The sequence below is a fragment of the Tenrec ecaudatus genome, chromosome 11, assembly GCF_050624435.1.
Source record: "Tenrec ecaudatus isolate mTenEca1 chromosome 11, mTenEca1.hap1, whole genome shotgun sequence".
Lineage (NCBI taxonomy): Eukaryota > Metazoa > Chordata > Mammalia > Afrosoricida > Tenrecidae > Tenrec > Tenrec ecaudatus.
Window position 1 is genome coordinate 56,907,048 of NC_134540.1, and position 16,379 is coordinate 56,923,426.

General features: G+C 43.0%; 1 protein-coding gene across 1 annotated transcript; it reads left to right on the forward strand.

Moving 5' to 3' along the window:
* Positions 1-876: 876 nt before the first annotated feature.
* On the forward strand, positions 877-3,162 carry LOC142460720 (regenerating islet-derived protein 3-alpha-like). Its single transcript, XM_075562516.1, has 5 exons — positions 877-955; positions 1,651-1,769; positions 1,975-2,112; positions 2,715-2,841; positions 3,095-3,162. Exons 1-5 carry the CDS (start codon positions 877-879, stop codon positions 3,160-3,162), a joined length of 531 nt encoding a protein of 176 aa, XP_075418631.1.
* Positions 3,163-16,379: the final 13,217 nt, after the last annotated feature.

Sequence of the window (16,379 nt, forward strand, 5' to 3'; positions counted from 1 at the left end):
TCTATCACAATGTTCGCTTAGCGATATGACATACTGGAATTTGTACCACAAGCTATCACAATTTCCTTTCATCTATAAAATATAGCCTGTGTGAGATAGTAGAAATAAGGCCAACATCACCTGCTCCTGGAAAAGTGCTGGTATCATGGATGGTAAAAACAGCAATATCTGTACAGTTCCAGGTATCTACTGGTAACAGTCTCCTCCCTATGCCAGGAATTTCCTTGAATGCCTGCCAAGTCCTGCCATATAACTCTTGTATCACCTATACCTTCCTGGCATTAACGTCATTGTTGTTCCCTTAGATCCTCCTATAAAAACCCTGGATTACCTAACTTGAAAAAACACCCCCAACCCTGCAATTACAAGTGAGTTGAAGCTGCAGACAGAGGAAACCCCAATCTGGGATTTTCCCTCACGCTCTCTGCAACTGCTGTGGGAGGATACCACACTTTATAGAGCATCGAAGTTCAGATTCAGCAAAGGGATGTCTCAGGGATCCCAGGGGTACAGATTCCCTGATTCTTTCCAGACTACAGAAAGGGATGACCATCTCCAAAAATCTCAGTGCCATCAAATTGGTTCAGACGTAGATCTGCTCTATAGGAACCAGTGAAAGTACTCCTGTGGGTTTCGGCCTCTGTCAACCTTTAGAGTAGCAGAAAGCCTCATCATGCTTCCACAGAACAGATGAGGAGCTCCACAGGCTACCTTGTGGTCAGCAAGCAGGTGACCCCTGGGCTACCCGAGACTGGAAAGTCCATTTACTTTTCAGGATGGAAAGGAAAAGAGATGTCGTAAGACAGGAATGCTGCTGCATGCACTTCCTCATCAACCTTCCTCTCATGATTTCTGATTGCTTCCTGACACTCAGGCATGAAGTTGTCTTCCATGGCTGTCACCAGGATGTTCTGGACACTGCTCCCCTGCCTGATGCTCCTATCCAAGGTCCAAGGTAAGAGTCTTCTCATTAGCACTGGTGAAGCTTCAATGCCAAGATGAAGAGAAAGTTACCTATGTGATAGTCCCACATAATCAAATATCCTATAATCCCCTCATTATTACTACTTCAAAAGCCAAACTAACTGCTATCAAGTAAACTCTGACTCATAAGGACCTACTGGACAGGAGAGCTCTGCCCCTGTAAGTTTCCAAGACTGTAATTATTTTATGGAGGGCAGAAAGCCTCATCTTTCTTCCTTGGAGCAGCTGGTAGTTTTGAACTGCTGAATTTGCAGCTAGCAGCTCAAGGTGTGACCACTATACAACGAGGGTCACTATACAAAAATGCCCAATGAATTAGAGTGAGTGAATTCTAATAGAATATGATTTTCCGTTTTGTCAGTGGACATCAATGAATGATAGGATGCTAAAAGATAAAATACAAAGAGTACATTTTGAGTTATATAAGGGGCCCAGCATAGGAAGAGCTATTCCATTGGGCTGTGAAGAAGTGAGTTGGGAGGCAAAAAGAAGGGTTACGGTACAAGAGACAGAGGAAGGACTTTCAAACAAAAAGAGATGAATGAAAATGAGAGGTGGTCAGGAGTGATTGCCACTCCTCCGGCACTGGCCACATGTATATCCCTTTCCAATTTTCAAAGTTCACTTCGTTATGTTTTCTCCTTTATTTTCTCTCCACCCTTCTAGCTGAAGACCCCCAGAGGGAGCTGCCCTCGGCCCGGAGCAGCTGCCCCAGAGGCTCCAAGGCTTATGGCTCTTACTGTTATGCTTTGTTTCTGACGCCCAAATCCTGGATGGAGGCAGAGGTACGTAGTATTATGGAAAGAGAGTGGTCACAGGGATAATAAGTACTGGAGCAAGCAGAAGAGGGAGGGGGACCCTTCCATTCAGCAGACTTCCTTGGATTTTTGTGCACCTATTTCTCCCACATGCACCTTGCTCACCTACCTTCTCCTTGGACCTCCCCCAGGAAAATTTCACTTCCCCTTCTGTCTCTCCATCCCCACACAGATAGCCTGCCAGAAGCTGTCCTCAGGACACCTGGTCTCTGTGCTAGGGGCAGCCGAAGGATCCTTTGTTTCCACCTTGGTGAATGGCATTTCCAACAGCTATGCAAACATCTGGATTGGACTTCATGATCCCACAATGGTGTGATTGCATTCTTTCCTTTCTTTTTCTCAAAGTTGATGTTGTCTTATGGACTGCTCTCTGGTAAATGTGTCTGCTCAGGGAGTTCTGCATGGAGTGCTAGAGCTCAGTGATCCTGGGGAACCTTGGTGGGAAAGGAAGGACCAGGAGTGAGGTCAGTGGATAGTGGAGTGCTGTGTAGGTTGTGATCTAAAGCTGAACCGAACTGCATCATTTTAAAATTTTTATATAATACGGGAGGCTTCGTAATTCAGTTCGTTTGAGTTTCACAGGCCTGTGTGAACTGTGCCGATGGAGTTCGGAATGACTGTCTCTTTGCCTCTTGCAGAATTGTAATAGTTTTAGGGCTCTTAGCATAAACAATAGCAATGTCCCACTATTTTTTAACCAATGACATGCAATTAAGATTATTCTGCCACCCATGGCTTTGGGATTTTTCAAAGCAGCGAGTAGTTCAGAGAGTGCTTTATAAAAGAGATGGTCCTGGAAAAGAAAACCAATTCCATAGTATTAGCATGGAGATCAGAATTCCAATGAGGAGAATTATGTAAAGAGAGCTGTACAAGCCATTCTCTCACCTGCTTCCTTTCTTCACTGTGTAGGGCTTGGAACCCAGTGCCGGCGGCTGGGAGTGGAGTAACGGAGACATGCTACATTACTTGTCTTGGGAGAGAGATCCCTCCACCGTGTCAAATTCTGGCCACTGTGGGACAGTGTCCCGAAGTACAAGTAATAAATATAGGAGCCTCTCTGCTCCTTTTTCACTCCTACTTGGATCTAATCTTCAGAAAATGTTCTAAGCAAATAAATCTAGTGCTGTGGGTTTCTTCCTACTATCACATTTCACTACCTTCTTTGTGTCTCAGCCTGGAGAGAGATACTTGTAAGGATGGGGGTTGAATTCTAGACTAGAATCTGTGGTGCTACCCTATTGGGGTTACAGCCTTCAATAGCTTCATCCACTTCTCCATTCCCTCTTCAGGATTCCTCAAATGGAAAGACTATGACTGCAACCAGAGATTACCCTATGTTTGCAAGTTCAAGGACTAAGCTGGAGAGAACAAGAGCAGCTGGGACTGGTGGGATCATCGTGGACTTGACATTAAGAGTGTGTGAAGACCTACCAAAGAAGCGACTATTCTCCACATCTTCAACTTGATCTCTTCCTTTTTGCCCTCTCCTCCCAACTCTCTTCCCCACCTACATCTGAGAGTTTTCTGTGTGATTCGTTATCTAGGACTTAAGAGAGAAATAATAAAAATTTATTCTACCTTCTGTTTTATTTTATTTGAGTTTCTTTATTTGTTTGCTTTTGTTTTACTAGCTAGATAGTAAAGAAGAAAATTGGCTGGAGAATGATTCATGATCCATCTTGTCGATGTCTAATTGACATCAGATCTTGGGAAAATGACCAAAACTAAATTCTTACCAGTATATTTCATATGACAGCTGCACATGGAGGATTGGGGCTTAGGCAGACATTTTTTCCTACACACCTTATACATTTCCAACCCTGCTCTGATGGTCTGATACAACTGTATTGTTGGTTTCTGATATTTAGAATATGACTTCTTAAACTTACTGGGGTAAAAACCAAATTTTGTTGTGGTTTTCTCCATTTTCCAATTCTCCTTGGATTACTACTCTATAAAGTTCAGGAAAAATATTGGTTACTTGAAACTCCAGTCTGAGCTGTGATATATGAAGCTCTTGAAGGTTTTCACTCACTTCCTTAAAACAGTTTGAATAAAATTAAAACCCCCAGCTCTCCTCCTGTTCATGAGATAACTTAGTTACAAGATAAATACCCTAATCTTTGCAAAAGGTATGTGATTACGGACGGTCCCAGCTTAAATCTACTAACCTGAAATAAAAGCCTTTAAAGTAACACATTGTTAGGGATGTTGAAAAATAATTTTGACAAATATGTGCATGTTGAGGTTAGATTAGTCTTAAGGGTAAGACTAAGAGTACATAGTATTAGGGAGGTTAACACCGTTTTGTGTGTTTTACCTTCTGGGTTTTCATGGTGAAGAGGCAAGAAAGGTCCTCTCATGATTCCCTCAAGGGAAGGGGGCAGCTTAACCATTAAAAATTTGTTCAGACGGTTCTCCATTAAAAATGACCTACTTTCTAGAGGAAAAGATTTTATCAGAAGTTGATCCCACCTCAGGTGATCACAGTCTAATCAGCTCCATCCCTATGTCGTTTGTTTCCTTGATTCCATTTCTTTGAGGACAGTACATACAGCTGAGAAATAATTGTGAAGGTCAAGACCAGGGATACAAGCCCCCTATAGCATTTAGATTTAATCATAAGTTAATTAAATGCTTTTCCTTCTCTGACCCCACCATAAATACAAATATCCTTTACAATAGTAATAAAGTGCATCTGAAAGAGAAGGAAAGTACAGACGTTGTGTCACGTAGAAGTTCTAGAAAAGCTCAGAGGCCATATGAGAGATTGAACTAGGACCAGGGAGGGGATTGCCAGCCGCTGGCATCACCAGCTTTAGCACATAGGAAGCACACTTCTAAGCAAAACCAAGTGAAACCAATCCAGTTGTTCTACCGTTGATTCAAAATCTTGGTTAGCCCACGTGTTGTCAGAGGACAGTTGTGTTATATAGATGTTTTAATGGCTGATTTATCAGAAGAAAACTGATGTGCTTTCCTCCAGTCTTGATATTATATAACTGCAAAACTCTTAATTAATAGTTCAAAGTTTCACCACTTGTGTCATAGAGGGTTTCCTCAATGGGTTAACATAAAACTTCCCGCTAATGGCTTGTACTAATATGATTTTCAACACAAAACTATAATGTGCTAAAAAAGAAAATAGCACAACCTGGAGAAAAAAAGGAGGCATCAAAACCACCTGCAGGCATGATACAGATATGTGGGATTATAAAGAGACTCTTCCCCAGCTTTGTCTCCCTCAAAGACATGCCAAACTTTAGGGGCTTTTTGCCAGCATATGGGGGGAGGTCAGATGCTTACAGATATCCTCCCTGAAGGTTTTTAGTCACCAGACTATGGTAGAGCCCACTCCCTGCTGTTAAGGACAATGGGCTACTTCTCCCTAATGCCTTGCAGTTATTGACTTGGTTCCTGTAGGTGGAGTTCACACCCTACTGATAATGGTCTCTAGTTGAGCCAGAGAACAAACAGGTCAAACCTGCTCTGTGACATTGAAAGTTAGGCTACCATCCTGAATATAGCATCCACCTATCTTGTCACATGTATACTCCCAACCCCTCCTCTTCTTATTGCATGTATATCCCTAGATTGTCCCCCTCTCATTGCTGTATATGCTATAGCACAACCCTTTCCTGTGACATATGTCTTTACCCGTAATTAGGGGCTTGCATGTCCCCAGAGAATGTAAATGCCTAGGTTAGCAATAACTATCTCTCCACGTGGACCACCAAGTAAGGCTGAGGTGAGCATGCTACTATGAAATGTGTCTGACTCCATTATTTCTATCACGCTTCTATCTCTCATATTCTTTATGATTTTACTATAATCTATACTTAGTATCGCTGTACAATTGTGCCTACCAGACCTGCGATGATGTGCTAGGGGCTGAATTCCCCTCAAACAGATTTTGTACTTATTAGAAAAAAATTAAATTCTATTAATAATGCATTAGAAGTGCTAATGAAGTCGGTGCACATGATATAAGAATAGAGAGAGAGCTGGAGACTGATCAAAAGGTAACGCTAGAAGGTAAGATATCCTGAACAGCTAGAAAAAGCGTGTTGGATGGGCTCATCTTCAACTGCACCTGACCAATGAAAGCATACATGTAAACTTAAAGAGAAAAATGTATTTGAAAATTTTAAAGTTCTACTTTGTGCCAAAAAGTACTTCCCAAAATGAAATGTAAAATCATTAAGAACGAAAACAGAGGAGATCATCCAATATTAAAAGTTGTAGCACACATATGCTTGGCTACCAGAAGTAGAATAAACAGCAAACAAGCAAAAAATACTACATTGGGCAAAATATCTGAGGATTTTCCAAAATTAACAGCAGACTCCAAAGCACAGTTTCAGAAAATTGAGCAAACACCAAATCAGATAAACATTAAAATATTTAAAGTTCGCATGTGATATTCAAACTGGAGAAAAAAAGAAAAAATATAATAAATTGTATTTTAAAATGTCAGGGTAACTAGGAGAAGTCTTCCTAGAGATAAAGAAGCAAGGATAAAATTACAAGTTTTCTCTTCAGAAATCATGCAAGCAAGAGAGTAGATGAAACCATTTAATGTATTGGAGGGGGACAAAAGAGAGACTAACAAGAATTAGACAGTCATAATAGTATCCTTCAAATGAGGAGAAATAAAGAATTGCTAACACGGACAAAAGCTGAGAGATTCATACCCAGTAGAGCTGATCAAGAAAGATTCGAAGAAGTTCTTTAAGGTGAAGAAAATGGTATGTCAGAAATTTAATGAAATAAATCCAAAACCAAACCCACTGCCAGTGTGTCTATTCCAAATTGTAGGGATCCTATAGCAAGCCAACATTCTCACCTTTCTCCAGTGCACTGTCTGCCTTTGCCCAAAGCAAGGAGGGTGTCAATTCAAGTAAGGCAGTAAGAAATAGGCAAGATGGGCAGAGAACAAACAAATACATTATATTTGCCTTGAAATAACATCTAGTAGAAAATAACCAAAAATTAACAAGGAAAATGTTTTGGGTTTTGTGTGTGTGTGTGTGTGTGTGTGTCTGTTTGTTTCATGACTGTATCACTATTCTTTTAAATTTTAAGAATCTTAGTAACAATTCACATATACAATTCAATGGTTTCATCATATTAAAGATTTGTGTCATCATCCACACAATCAATTTGTGAGTATTTTAATTTATCTGTGTACTCGCTATTATTAGTTGTCCATTTTCCCCAAGCTCATCTGCCATCCACTAAAAAACTCATAATCAAATTATGGTCTCTATAGATTTATCTTACCTGGATTTCATGCACAGGAAAACATACCAACAACAACATCCACAAAATAAAACAAAAACCTTAATCAAAAAGAAAACAGAAAATAATAAAAAACAGAGCTAATGTAAAATGTGTCAAAAGAGAGAACAAATGATAAGGTGTTCAATTTTAACCAAATTGCTATTGTGGTTGTTCAAACTTTCAAAACTCACTGTCATGGGTCAGTAGGCTCATAGCGACCCTACTTTATAGGGCATATTAGAATTGTCCCTGTTTCCAAGTTGACATCAAGACAGTTCCAGCTCGCAGAGATCCTATGCCCAGCAGAGTGACACCCTCTCAGTCACTGCCTCTTGACATGACTGGAGGAGTCCTGGTGCATTGGGTTACTAGTTGTAAGGTCAGTAGTTTGAAACCACAGCTGTTCCAGGGAAGGAAGCTGGACTTGTTACTCCCATGAAGTGTTACAGTCTGGGGAACACTCAAGGTCACTGTGAGTCAGCATGGACTCAATGGTTTGGTTTTGGTTCTACTTTACCAAGTATGATGTCCTTTTTGAAGGAATAGGCTCTCCAACCACACATTCTCCAAGGAACATTCTGGTTGTACTTCATTCAAGACAAACTTGCTCTTTGTCAGTCCACGGAGCTTACAATAATGGTATCTGCATTAATCCACGTTCCAGTGCCCCCTGAAAGTGAGGCTACTCGTGTTTTTATTTCTTTTAAGACTGGTCTATCCTTTCAACAGTATATTAAATAGTCTTCACCAAAACCAACATTTGCTTCAATTCATCTGTCTTTCCTTGTCAGTTGCTAGTGTTTGTTTGCATGCCATGAGATTAAAAATACTATCTCTTGGGTCAGGTACAATTTCATCATCATAGTGATATCTTGGTTTTCAAAAACTTGAATGCTCCTTTCCAAAAAATTAGTCCTAGGCTGTATGTTTTCTGTGGGAGCAGAGCAAGGGAATAGTGCATAATTTAAAATCAGGAGAGGTGTGTGTCAGCGTTGCATCCTCTCACCACACTCATATAACCTGTATACTTAGCATATGAATAAAGAAGCTACATTATATGAAGAAGAATGCAGCCTGGGATTGGGGTAAGGCTTATTGACAACCGTCTATAGGCAGGTGACTCAACCTTGCCTCCCCAAACTGAAGAAGACTTGAAACACTTGCTGATGAAGATCAAGGATTACAACTCCATGGAAAGAAAACTAAAATTCTCCCAAGTGTACCAATAGGTAACATCATGGCAAACAGAGAAAAGATTGAAACTTTCAAGGATTTCATCTTGTTTGCCTCCAGAAGCAATGCTCATTGGAAGCAGCAGTCAAAAGATGAAATGGTGCATGGCACTGGGTACATCTGCTGCACAAGACCTCCTACAGGGTTGAAAAGGAGGGATGTGACCTGGAAGACTAAAGTACATCTGACCCCAGGCATGCTGTTTGTAACTGTTTCATACGCATGTGAAGTTGGACATTGAATAAGGAAGACCAAAGAAGAAGTGATGAATTTGAATTATTGTGCTGGTGAAGAATATTGGATATGCATTTGTTTGCCAAAAGAACAATTAAATCCATCTTGAAATAACTGAATTCAGAATAATCCTTAGAGGCAGAGATGGTAAGGCTTCGTCTCATGTACTTTGGGCATGTTGGCAGAAGAGACCAGTCCCTGGAGAAGGACATAATTCTTAGTAAAGTAGAGAAGCAGAGGACAAGAGGAAGGCTGTGGGCTAGGTGAGTCAACACACTGGCTGCAACAATAGGCTCGAGCCTACGAATGATTATGAGGATGAAGCCAAACCAGGCAGTCTTTTGTTCTGTTGTGCACAGGGTCGATATGAGTGGGCACTGACGTGACAACACCTAACAATAGCATCTTTTTTGAGGTTTTCATTGCTTTGTCTATGAATGTAAATTGTTGATACAACTAGATTTAAATCACTGATAATTTCAAATTCTTCTTAATTTCTTATGATGTTATTTACCAGTTTGTAAACTATTTATGTTAATTTTTTAAGTATTCCATAGAATTCAGTAGTGAGACTCTTGAACATGAGATTTTCTTTGCGGGAAAATAATTGATTACTACTTTATATTTTTACTTGTTAATTTGAATTCAATTTTTTTTCTTGAGTTAATTCCAATAGTTTAGTTCGTTCTAGGAATGTATTTATTACTAAATACTTAACATTCTCATTTCAAACAAAAATAAGCTGAAAACAATACTGACAATATGAGTCCATTTACATAAAGTTCAGAAACATTAAACACTATATATTTACCAGATATGTGGGACATACTGAAACATATGCTTTATGGGAATTACTGTTCCTTATAATTTTATAAGATATGCAGTATGTGAATGTGTGTTCATGTATGTGAGTTGGCTCCCTTCTCTTTGGTGTATCTATTCTGTTTACAATTTGTACCTACTTCGTGCAAACTCCTAGTGCTCATGACTTTGACTTTTCCTCACTGGAAATCCATTCAGTCTATGCAGCAGTGGTTAGTGAAAAGTACTTATCTTTTATAGTTTAAATTCCATGATAGAAAAACTTAATTGAATGAAACATATATTTTTGTGGGGTCATATCATTTTGCCGATGGATATTGCTAATTCTTAAAACAATTAATCCTGAGTAACTATGATGCAATGCTCTCTAAAATCCTACATGAAAGAACTTTCCAGAAATTGGTTGAGTTAAATTGTTAGATCTCTCAGGGTAGAGTTATACCTCAGTCCTGGCTCCATGCGAGAATGAATTCACACCGAAACCTGGTCTGTGATCCAAGTGATTTTTATGAGAGTTAGAAGTTTCAGGTTTACACAGGCACCCGCAGTACCCCTCACCCCATGCAGCCTCCCAAGAAGCTGGTCAGAAAGTCACGCGGTCAGCTCCAAGCTCCTGCCTTTTCAATTATTCTACAGGGAGGCATGGTGGATGACCCTGGTCAACCCCATTGGCTGAATTGAATTCACCTGGCCTAGGTGGGCCAATCCAGGTGCAGTGCCCACCTAGGTGTACCTCCCCTTCCTGGCCAGAAACCGGAACCTCTGATAATGCGCAGTGTGCCACTCCTTCATGTGCCAGTAGCTCAGGCCTCTGAGCATGCGTAATAGATGCCCCACCCCCTACGCTAGACTACCTAACATTCCCCCGTGAAGCGATATGGACCCAAATATTTGGGGTACTGGGCAACGACATCTCTAGTTACTTCCTGCTGACAAAAGGGGCAAAATGAGGTTTTGGGGTCCATAACTTTCCTACTCTGTTAGAAGGGGTTGTCCATTCAGGGCCCAGGATGGATAAGGTTGAGGTGCTCCAGGAGATGGTGTTCCTGGGGCTGTCACACTTGGTTCAGAGGCCTTGGTAACCTGAGAACTTTGGGAAAAAAATAAATGAACGGACAAACAGGTGAACACTTTAAGTGAGACAGGGGTAGGATTGTGAGGTGGCAGTGCCCTTGAAGTAAGGTTAGTGTCACAGGAAATAACTAAAAATCTTAAGACTAACAGGTATGAGTGTTTGGTGATGGTAAACACCGAAATGGGGTAAAGGCATTCACTGCCCTAAAGGCTGTGAGGGGTCTGAGGTAGAAGCGTCTGCGTAGCCCTCATCTGTCCTGGGGTGGCGATGAAATCCATCCTGAGACCGTCCAGTGGCTCACAGGAGTATTCGTCTGCAGCCTCTGCCTCGGAGGGGTCTGATGGTGATGGTTTCCAGGATTTCACCTGTGTATGGTGGATCCAAGCACTGTGTCCTGGAACTTTGACAGCAGTGGGTATAGAGAGAATTCTTGGCAAAAGTCCCTTCCAGACTGGCTGGAGCTGGGAATTAGGGGACCCATCCTTCCAAGTTTTTATAAGAACTAGATCTCCCGGCTGGCGCAAGGGTGGTAACTTTGCCTCCCCTTGGGTCCGAGGGAGCCCAAACTGATGGAATGCCTCCTGACACTGGGCTACTTGGGTGGCATATTGCTGTATGAAGGCTCCCTAAGAGTCCATAGCTGGCTCTGTTATAAGAAAAGGCCACCCGTATAAAACTTCATAGGGGCTCAAACACGTAGGTTGCCATGGGGAAATCCTAAGACATAACAGAGCGATGGGTAGTGCATCTTTCCAGCTCATCTAAGTTTATTGCGTCAGCCTTCTGAGGGCTAACTTCAGGTGTTGATTAATTCTCTCTACCTGCCTCAAAGACAGACCTCCTGGCAAAGTGGAGATGATAGGTTATTCCCAAGTGTTGGGAGACTGCCTGTGTGATTTGGGTAACCCAAATCGAGGAATTATTTCCTGAAGTAGTTTCTTAGCCACTTCATGAGCCTTCTCAGTGTCGGTAGGATACGCTTCAATCCACCCAGTAAAGGTGTCTATAAACACCAAAGATACTGAAGTCTCTGGACAGCAGGAACCTGGGTAAAATCTATATGCCAGTCTTCCCCAGGGTAGCATCCCTTGTGCTGGACAAGTTGAGCAAGGTGATTTCTGAGCGCCCCTTGGGGGTTGTTGGTCTCACAGGTGAGACAATGGCGAGTTGCTGGCCTGATGGTTGAGGTAAGTTGGCACCAGAGAACTGCTGAGTGAGCAAAGTCAAGGAGGGTTTATGGCTAAGATGAGTGACATCATAGAAGACCTTCACGACTTTCCACTGTAACCTTTGTGGCAAGAGGAGCTTATTGTCTCTCTCCCATCATCCATCAGGTCAAAAGCAGAATTCCTGCATCTTCGCTTGTTCCACTTCTTCTGGCGAGTAATGTGGAAGAGGGAGCTGGTGTGGGGGCATTTATCAAGGCTGAGGGGCTGGTGCCCAAGGCTGCCTGTGTGGCTGCTTATCAGTTCCTCTTAGTGGCTCAGTTTCCCACAGCAACACCAAGTCCCCCTTCTGGTGCCCTCGGCAGTACACTGCTGCCACTTCAGCTGGTGTTTGGACAGCTTCCAAGAGTGCCTTGATCTGTCTCCCATACTTCATGGAGCTTCCCTGAGTGGTGAGATATCCTCTCTCTTGCCAGATAGAAGAGTGGGCATGGAGAACCAGAAACCATATTCAGAATCAGTAAATAAAGTTAGTTTCTTCCCCTCTGCTAGTTCAAGGCCCTGGGTTAAGGACATGAGTTCAGCCAGCTGGGCTGAAGTTCCCAGGGACTGGGGATTAGCTTCAATGACTTGGTCGAGGGAGACAATGGTTTAACCTGCCTTGTACACTCCCTCAATCACAAAACTTCTTCCATTTGAGAACTACACATAGTCTGCAACCACTAGAGGTTAGTCTTTGAGATCTGGTTGTGGGAAATTATTAGTAGACAGAAGCTCAAAGCAGGAATGAAGGAGTACAATGTCTTCCCCTGGATCAGGGAGCAATGCGGCTGGATTAAGTGTGCTATAAGTCTGAATAGTGACATCAGGGTTTTCTATAAGAGAACCTGGTACTTCAATAGGTGGCTCTCAGAAAGCCAGTTTTAGCCTTTAGCTTGTAGCACTTGGGAGATCCTATGCTTAGTTAGGAGCTCCAAGTTTCTCCTATGGTGATCTTTACTGCCTCTTGGACCACCAGGGCCACGGCAGCAATTGCTTGTAGACAAGGTGGCCAGCCTGCTGAGGTAGGATCTAACCTCTTTGATAGGTAGGCCACTGGCTGAAGCTGAGGTCCTAGCTCCTGGACCAGCACCCCCAGAGTCACCCCTTTGTCTCATGAGCATACAGGAAAAACTTCTTTGCAGGGTCTGGGAAACCCAGCACTGGGGCTTGAAGCAGAACAGTCTTAAGCTGGTTTACTGCTTCCCTCTGCTCTCCTCCCTTCCAGGCTCTCATATGGAGTTTTGTTAGGAGTCCGTAGTTAGGAATCCAGATTCTACAAAACCCTGTGAGGTCTAGAAATGCCTGCAGTTGCTTCCGCATTTCCGGCCCAGGAAGCCCCACAATTGCCCTTACTCATTCTGAGGAGAGCCCTTTCTTTCCTTTTTATAAAACTAGTCCCACGTACGTTACCTCCTGTCGCACTAGCTGGGCCTTGGCCCTGGAGACCTTGTCACCTCTTTCTACCAAGAAGTTTAGAACTTGTACTGTATTAGCAATGGACAATTCCCAAGTGGCTGAGCAGATGAGGAGGTCATCTACATACTGTAGGACTGTGCCCCGCTCTAGAGTCAGGCCAGCTAGGTCCTGGCTCAGGGCTTGTCCAAACAAATGAAGGCTGTCTCAGAAGCCTATTGGCAAAACGGCCCAACTGAGTTGCTGTGACTGCCCTTGCTCTACCCTCCATTCAAAGGCAAAAAGAACCTGGCGCTGTTTATGCAGAAGAAGGCATCCTTCAAGTCTAGGACACTATACCACTGTGTGGAGCTAGGGGTTTCCCCTAGGAGGGTACAGGGGTTTGGCACTACTGCATGCAGTGGGATCACTGCTTCATTTATTATCCTGAGATCTTGGACCAGCCGATAAGACCCATCTTTCTTTTTAACTGGTAATATCGGGGTACTACAGGGGGAGTTAACAGGACCCAAAAGTCCATGTTGGAGGAACTTACTAATAAGGAGTTGTAACCCTTTGATGGCTTCAGGTTTCAAAGGATACTGTCGCTGATGGGGAAACTGGGTAGGCTCTTTGAGGAAAATCTTTACAGGGGTAGCATACTTAGTGATGACAGGGACTCTTGTGTCACAAACTTCAGGAGTTGTGGCTTGTTCCCATGGTTCCTGTGGGGGAAACTGTGGCTCCTCCACTGTGAGGAACATTTGGGAAGCTGTAGAGCAGGGGTCCACAAACTACAGCCCACAGGCCACGTGCAGCCTGCTGAGGACATTTATCCAGCCTGTGGGTGTTTTTGCCCTGTTTTGTTTCTTTTACTTCAAAATAAGATGTGCACTATGCATATGAATTTATTCATAGTATTTTTTGAAACTATAGTCTGTCCCTCCAAAGGGTCTGAGGGACAGTGAACTGGCCCCCTGTTTAAAAAGTTTTGAGGACCCCTGCTGTAGAAGGACAAGGATGAGGCCTGATGACTATGTAAGTATGTTGCTTGTACAGTGTATCTTGGCCTATTAGAGGAGCTGGACATTCAGGGATTGCTAGCAAGCTATAAGAGAAATAGAACTTATCCCATAGGCACCTGAGAGGTTCAGTAAAATGTTTACCTACCAGTAAAATGTTTAACTACAGGTTTTCTGGACACTCCGAGAATGAAGCAGGTGCAGGGCGCCAGGAGTCCAGGGAAGGAGATAAGGACAGAATCGGTGGCCCCAGTATCTAAAAGGAAATTACCGACCTACCTGCCACGTCAGTGCTCACCCCAGGCTCCAGACAAGTAACAGCTATCTCCTTCTAATGGACCATCTGGACTGGACGCCTTGAGTCCTCCTCCTCCGTTATCAGCTGCTGTTGGTGTCCCTCCTCCAGGTTTTTGGCTTTAGGACAGAGGCCAGCCCAGGGGTTGGTCTGCTTGCAATGGTAAACATGGTGTCTGAGAGGGTTGTTCCAGTTAGTGCAGTTCCTAGCCCAAAGACCTGGTCGCTGCCAAATGTAACACTTGGTGCCTAGTTCAAAGGTCTGAGAAACCTGGGAGGCATTTGACAGGCCTGGTTATTAATTGGTTATTAAGTGCAGCCAATACCTGGGCATGCCTGATGTCCTTTCTTCTCTCCTTCTCCCGGACCCGAGCCTCCCCTTCCTGCTCCCTATTGTAAAAGGTTGTATTAGCACAAAGAACCATCTCCTCTAGGGTAGCTCCTTCAGGTTTTGCACTAGTTTTTGGAGCTTCTTGTGAATGTCTGGTGCAGCCTGTGTGAGAAACTTGTCCCTGATAAAGACTTGTCCCTCATAGGATTCTATATCTATAGCAGCATGATTTTTCAGGGCCTCCTTTAGCTGCTCTAACGACCTACAGGAGACTCCATTTGTCCCTGGTGAATCACTGTCACTTTGGCATATTTGATGGCCTTTTGCCTACCTGATTTAGTCCATTTGTGATGCACACCAGGAAATGTTCCCGTGCCCACTTGTCCTGAGGCTCACTATGATTCCAAGCAGGGTCTATTAAAGGTACAGCTGTTTCCTCTACAGGGTACTTTTCATTCATCACATGTAGCACCTTTGAGCACTCATTCTTTCTCAAAGTCTGTCACAGTCTGTCCCAGTATGACCATTACATCCTTCCAGGTTAAATCATAGGCTATAGTGAGGTGCTGCAAGAGTTCTATGTACTGTTCGGGTTTGTTAGAGTAACTGCTCGATTAATTTTTAATTTGCTTGAGTTCAATTAGAGTAAAAAGCTTGTAAATTGTCTGGGGACCAAATTCCCCTGCTGCCTCTGCTACGGGTAGAATGTTCAGGGATGTTTCAGGGCTGGAGGAATAGTTGTTCCTAAGCCCAGGGTCCCTTAGGTGGTCCTGGGTGCACTGGGAGCAAGGATCTCAACTGCTCCTCAAAAGGAAAATGCTCTAACATACGGGATCTCCGCCCAATTCCCCATCATTCCACAAAAATGTTCTAACTGGTTCAGGGTTGGAAGGGAAAGGGTACCATTGGCTGGCCATGATTCTCCTTTCTCTAAAAGATACTGTGGCCAAATAGAGTTGCAAAGCAAAATCAGCTTGTTTTTCCAGACTCTCCAGATCAAATCTATCCCAATTGAACAAGATACATCCAAGGAGGAAATTCCTGGGTATTGAGCTGGTAAGTCAGATCTACACAAAACAAGGAGGCTATTGAGAGCTTGATGCCTCAAGGTCAATAACCAATTTATATATTTTTCTTCATTCATTGAAGACATTTCATATAATAAATATTGCAGACCTCTAGGCATCCAATCACCATACCATCTGCAGTAGTTACATAATCTCCTGTCAGCTAAAGGGTATTCAGAGTGAAGGGGTGGAGTGTAGCCTGTTAATCAGGCTGCAGCTTGATGACCTCATTTGGTAGCACTAGGGAGATAAATAGCTCACTGTTGGCAGGACCCACTCTCTCTCTGCCTTGCCTTCCTTGCCCTTCTGTTAAGACACTTAGTGAGCTGGACGAGCCATGTGGAGATCTGTGCCAGTATTACAATGCTTCCATCGCCGCTGGATCCACAAGACTTTCTCCCCACTGGCCTGTGATCTCCCTGCATTATGCATTTTTGCATGTGCTGCGTGAGTTTAAAGAGGAATTTATGGAGTTCATATCAGACATAAGGGCTCATATTGAAATTATGCACTTGTTCTGGACCTGGCTGGATATTTTCTCAATATACAACTGCACTACAATATAAAGCTCTTTCTTATACACATATGACTCCCAGATTGGTTTCTATCATCA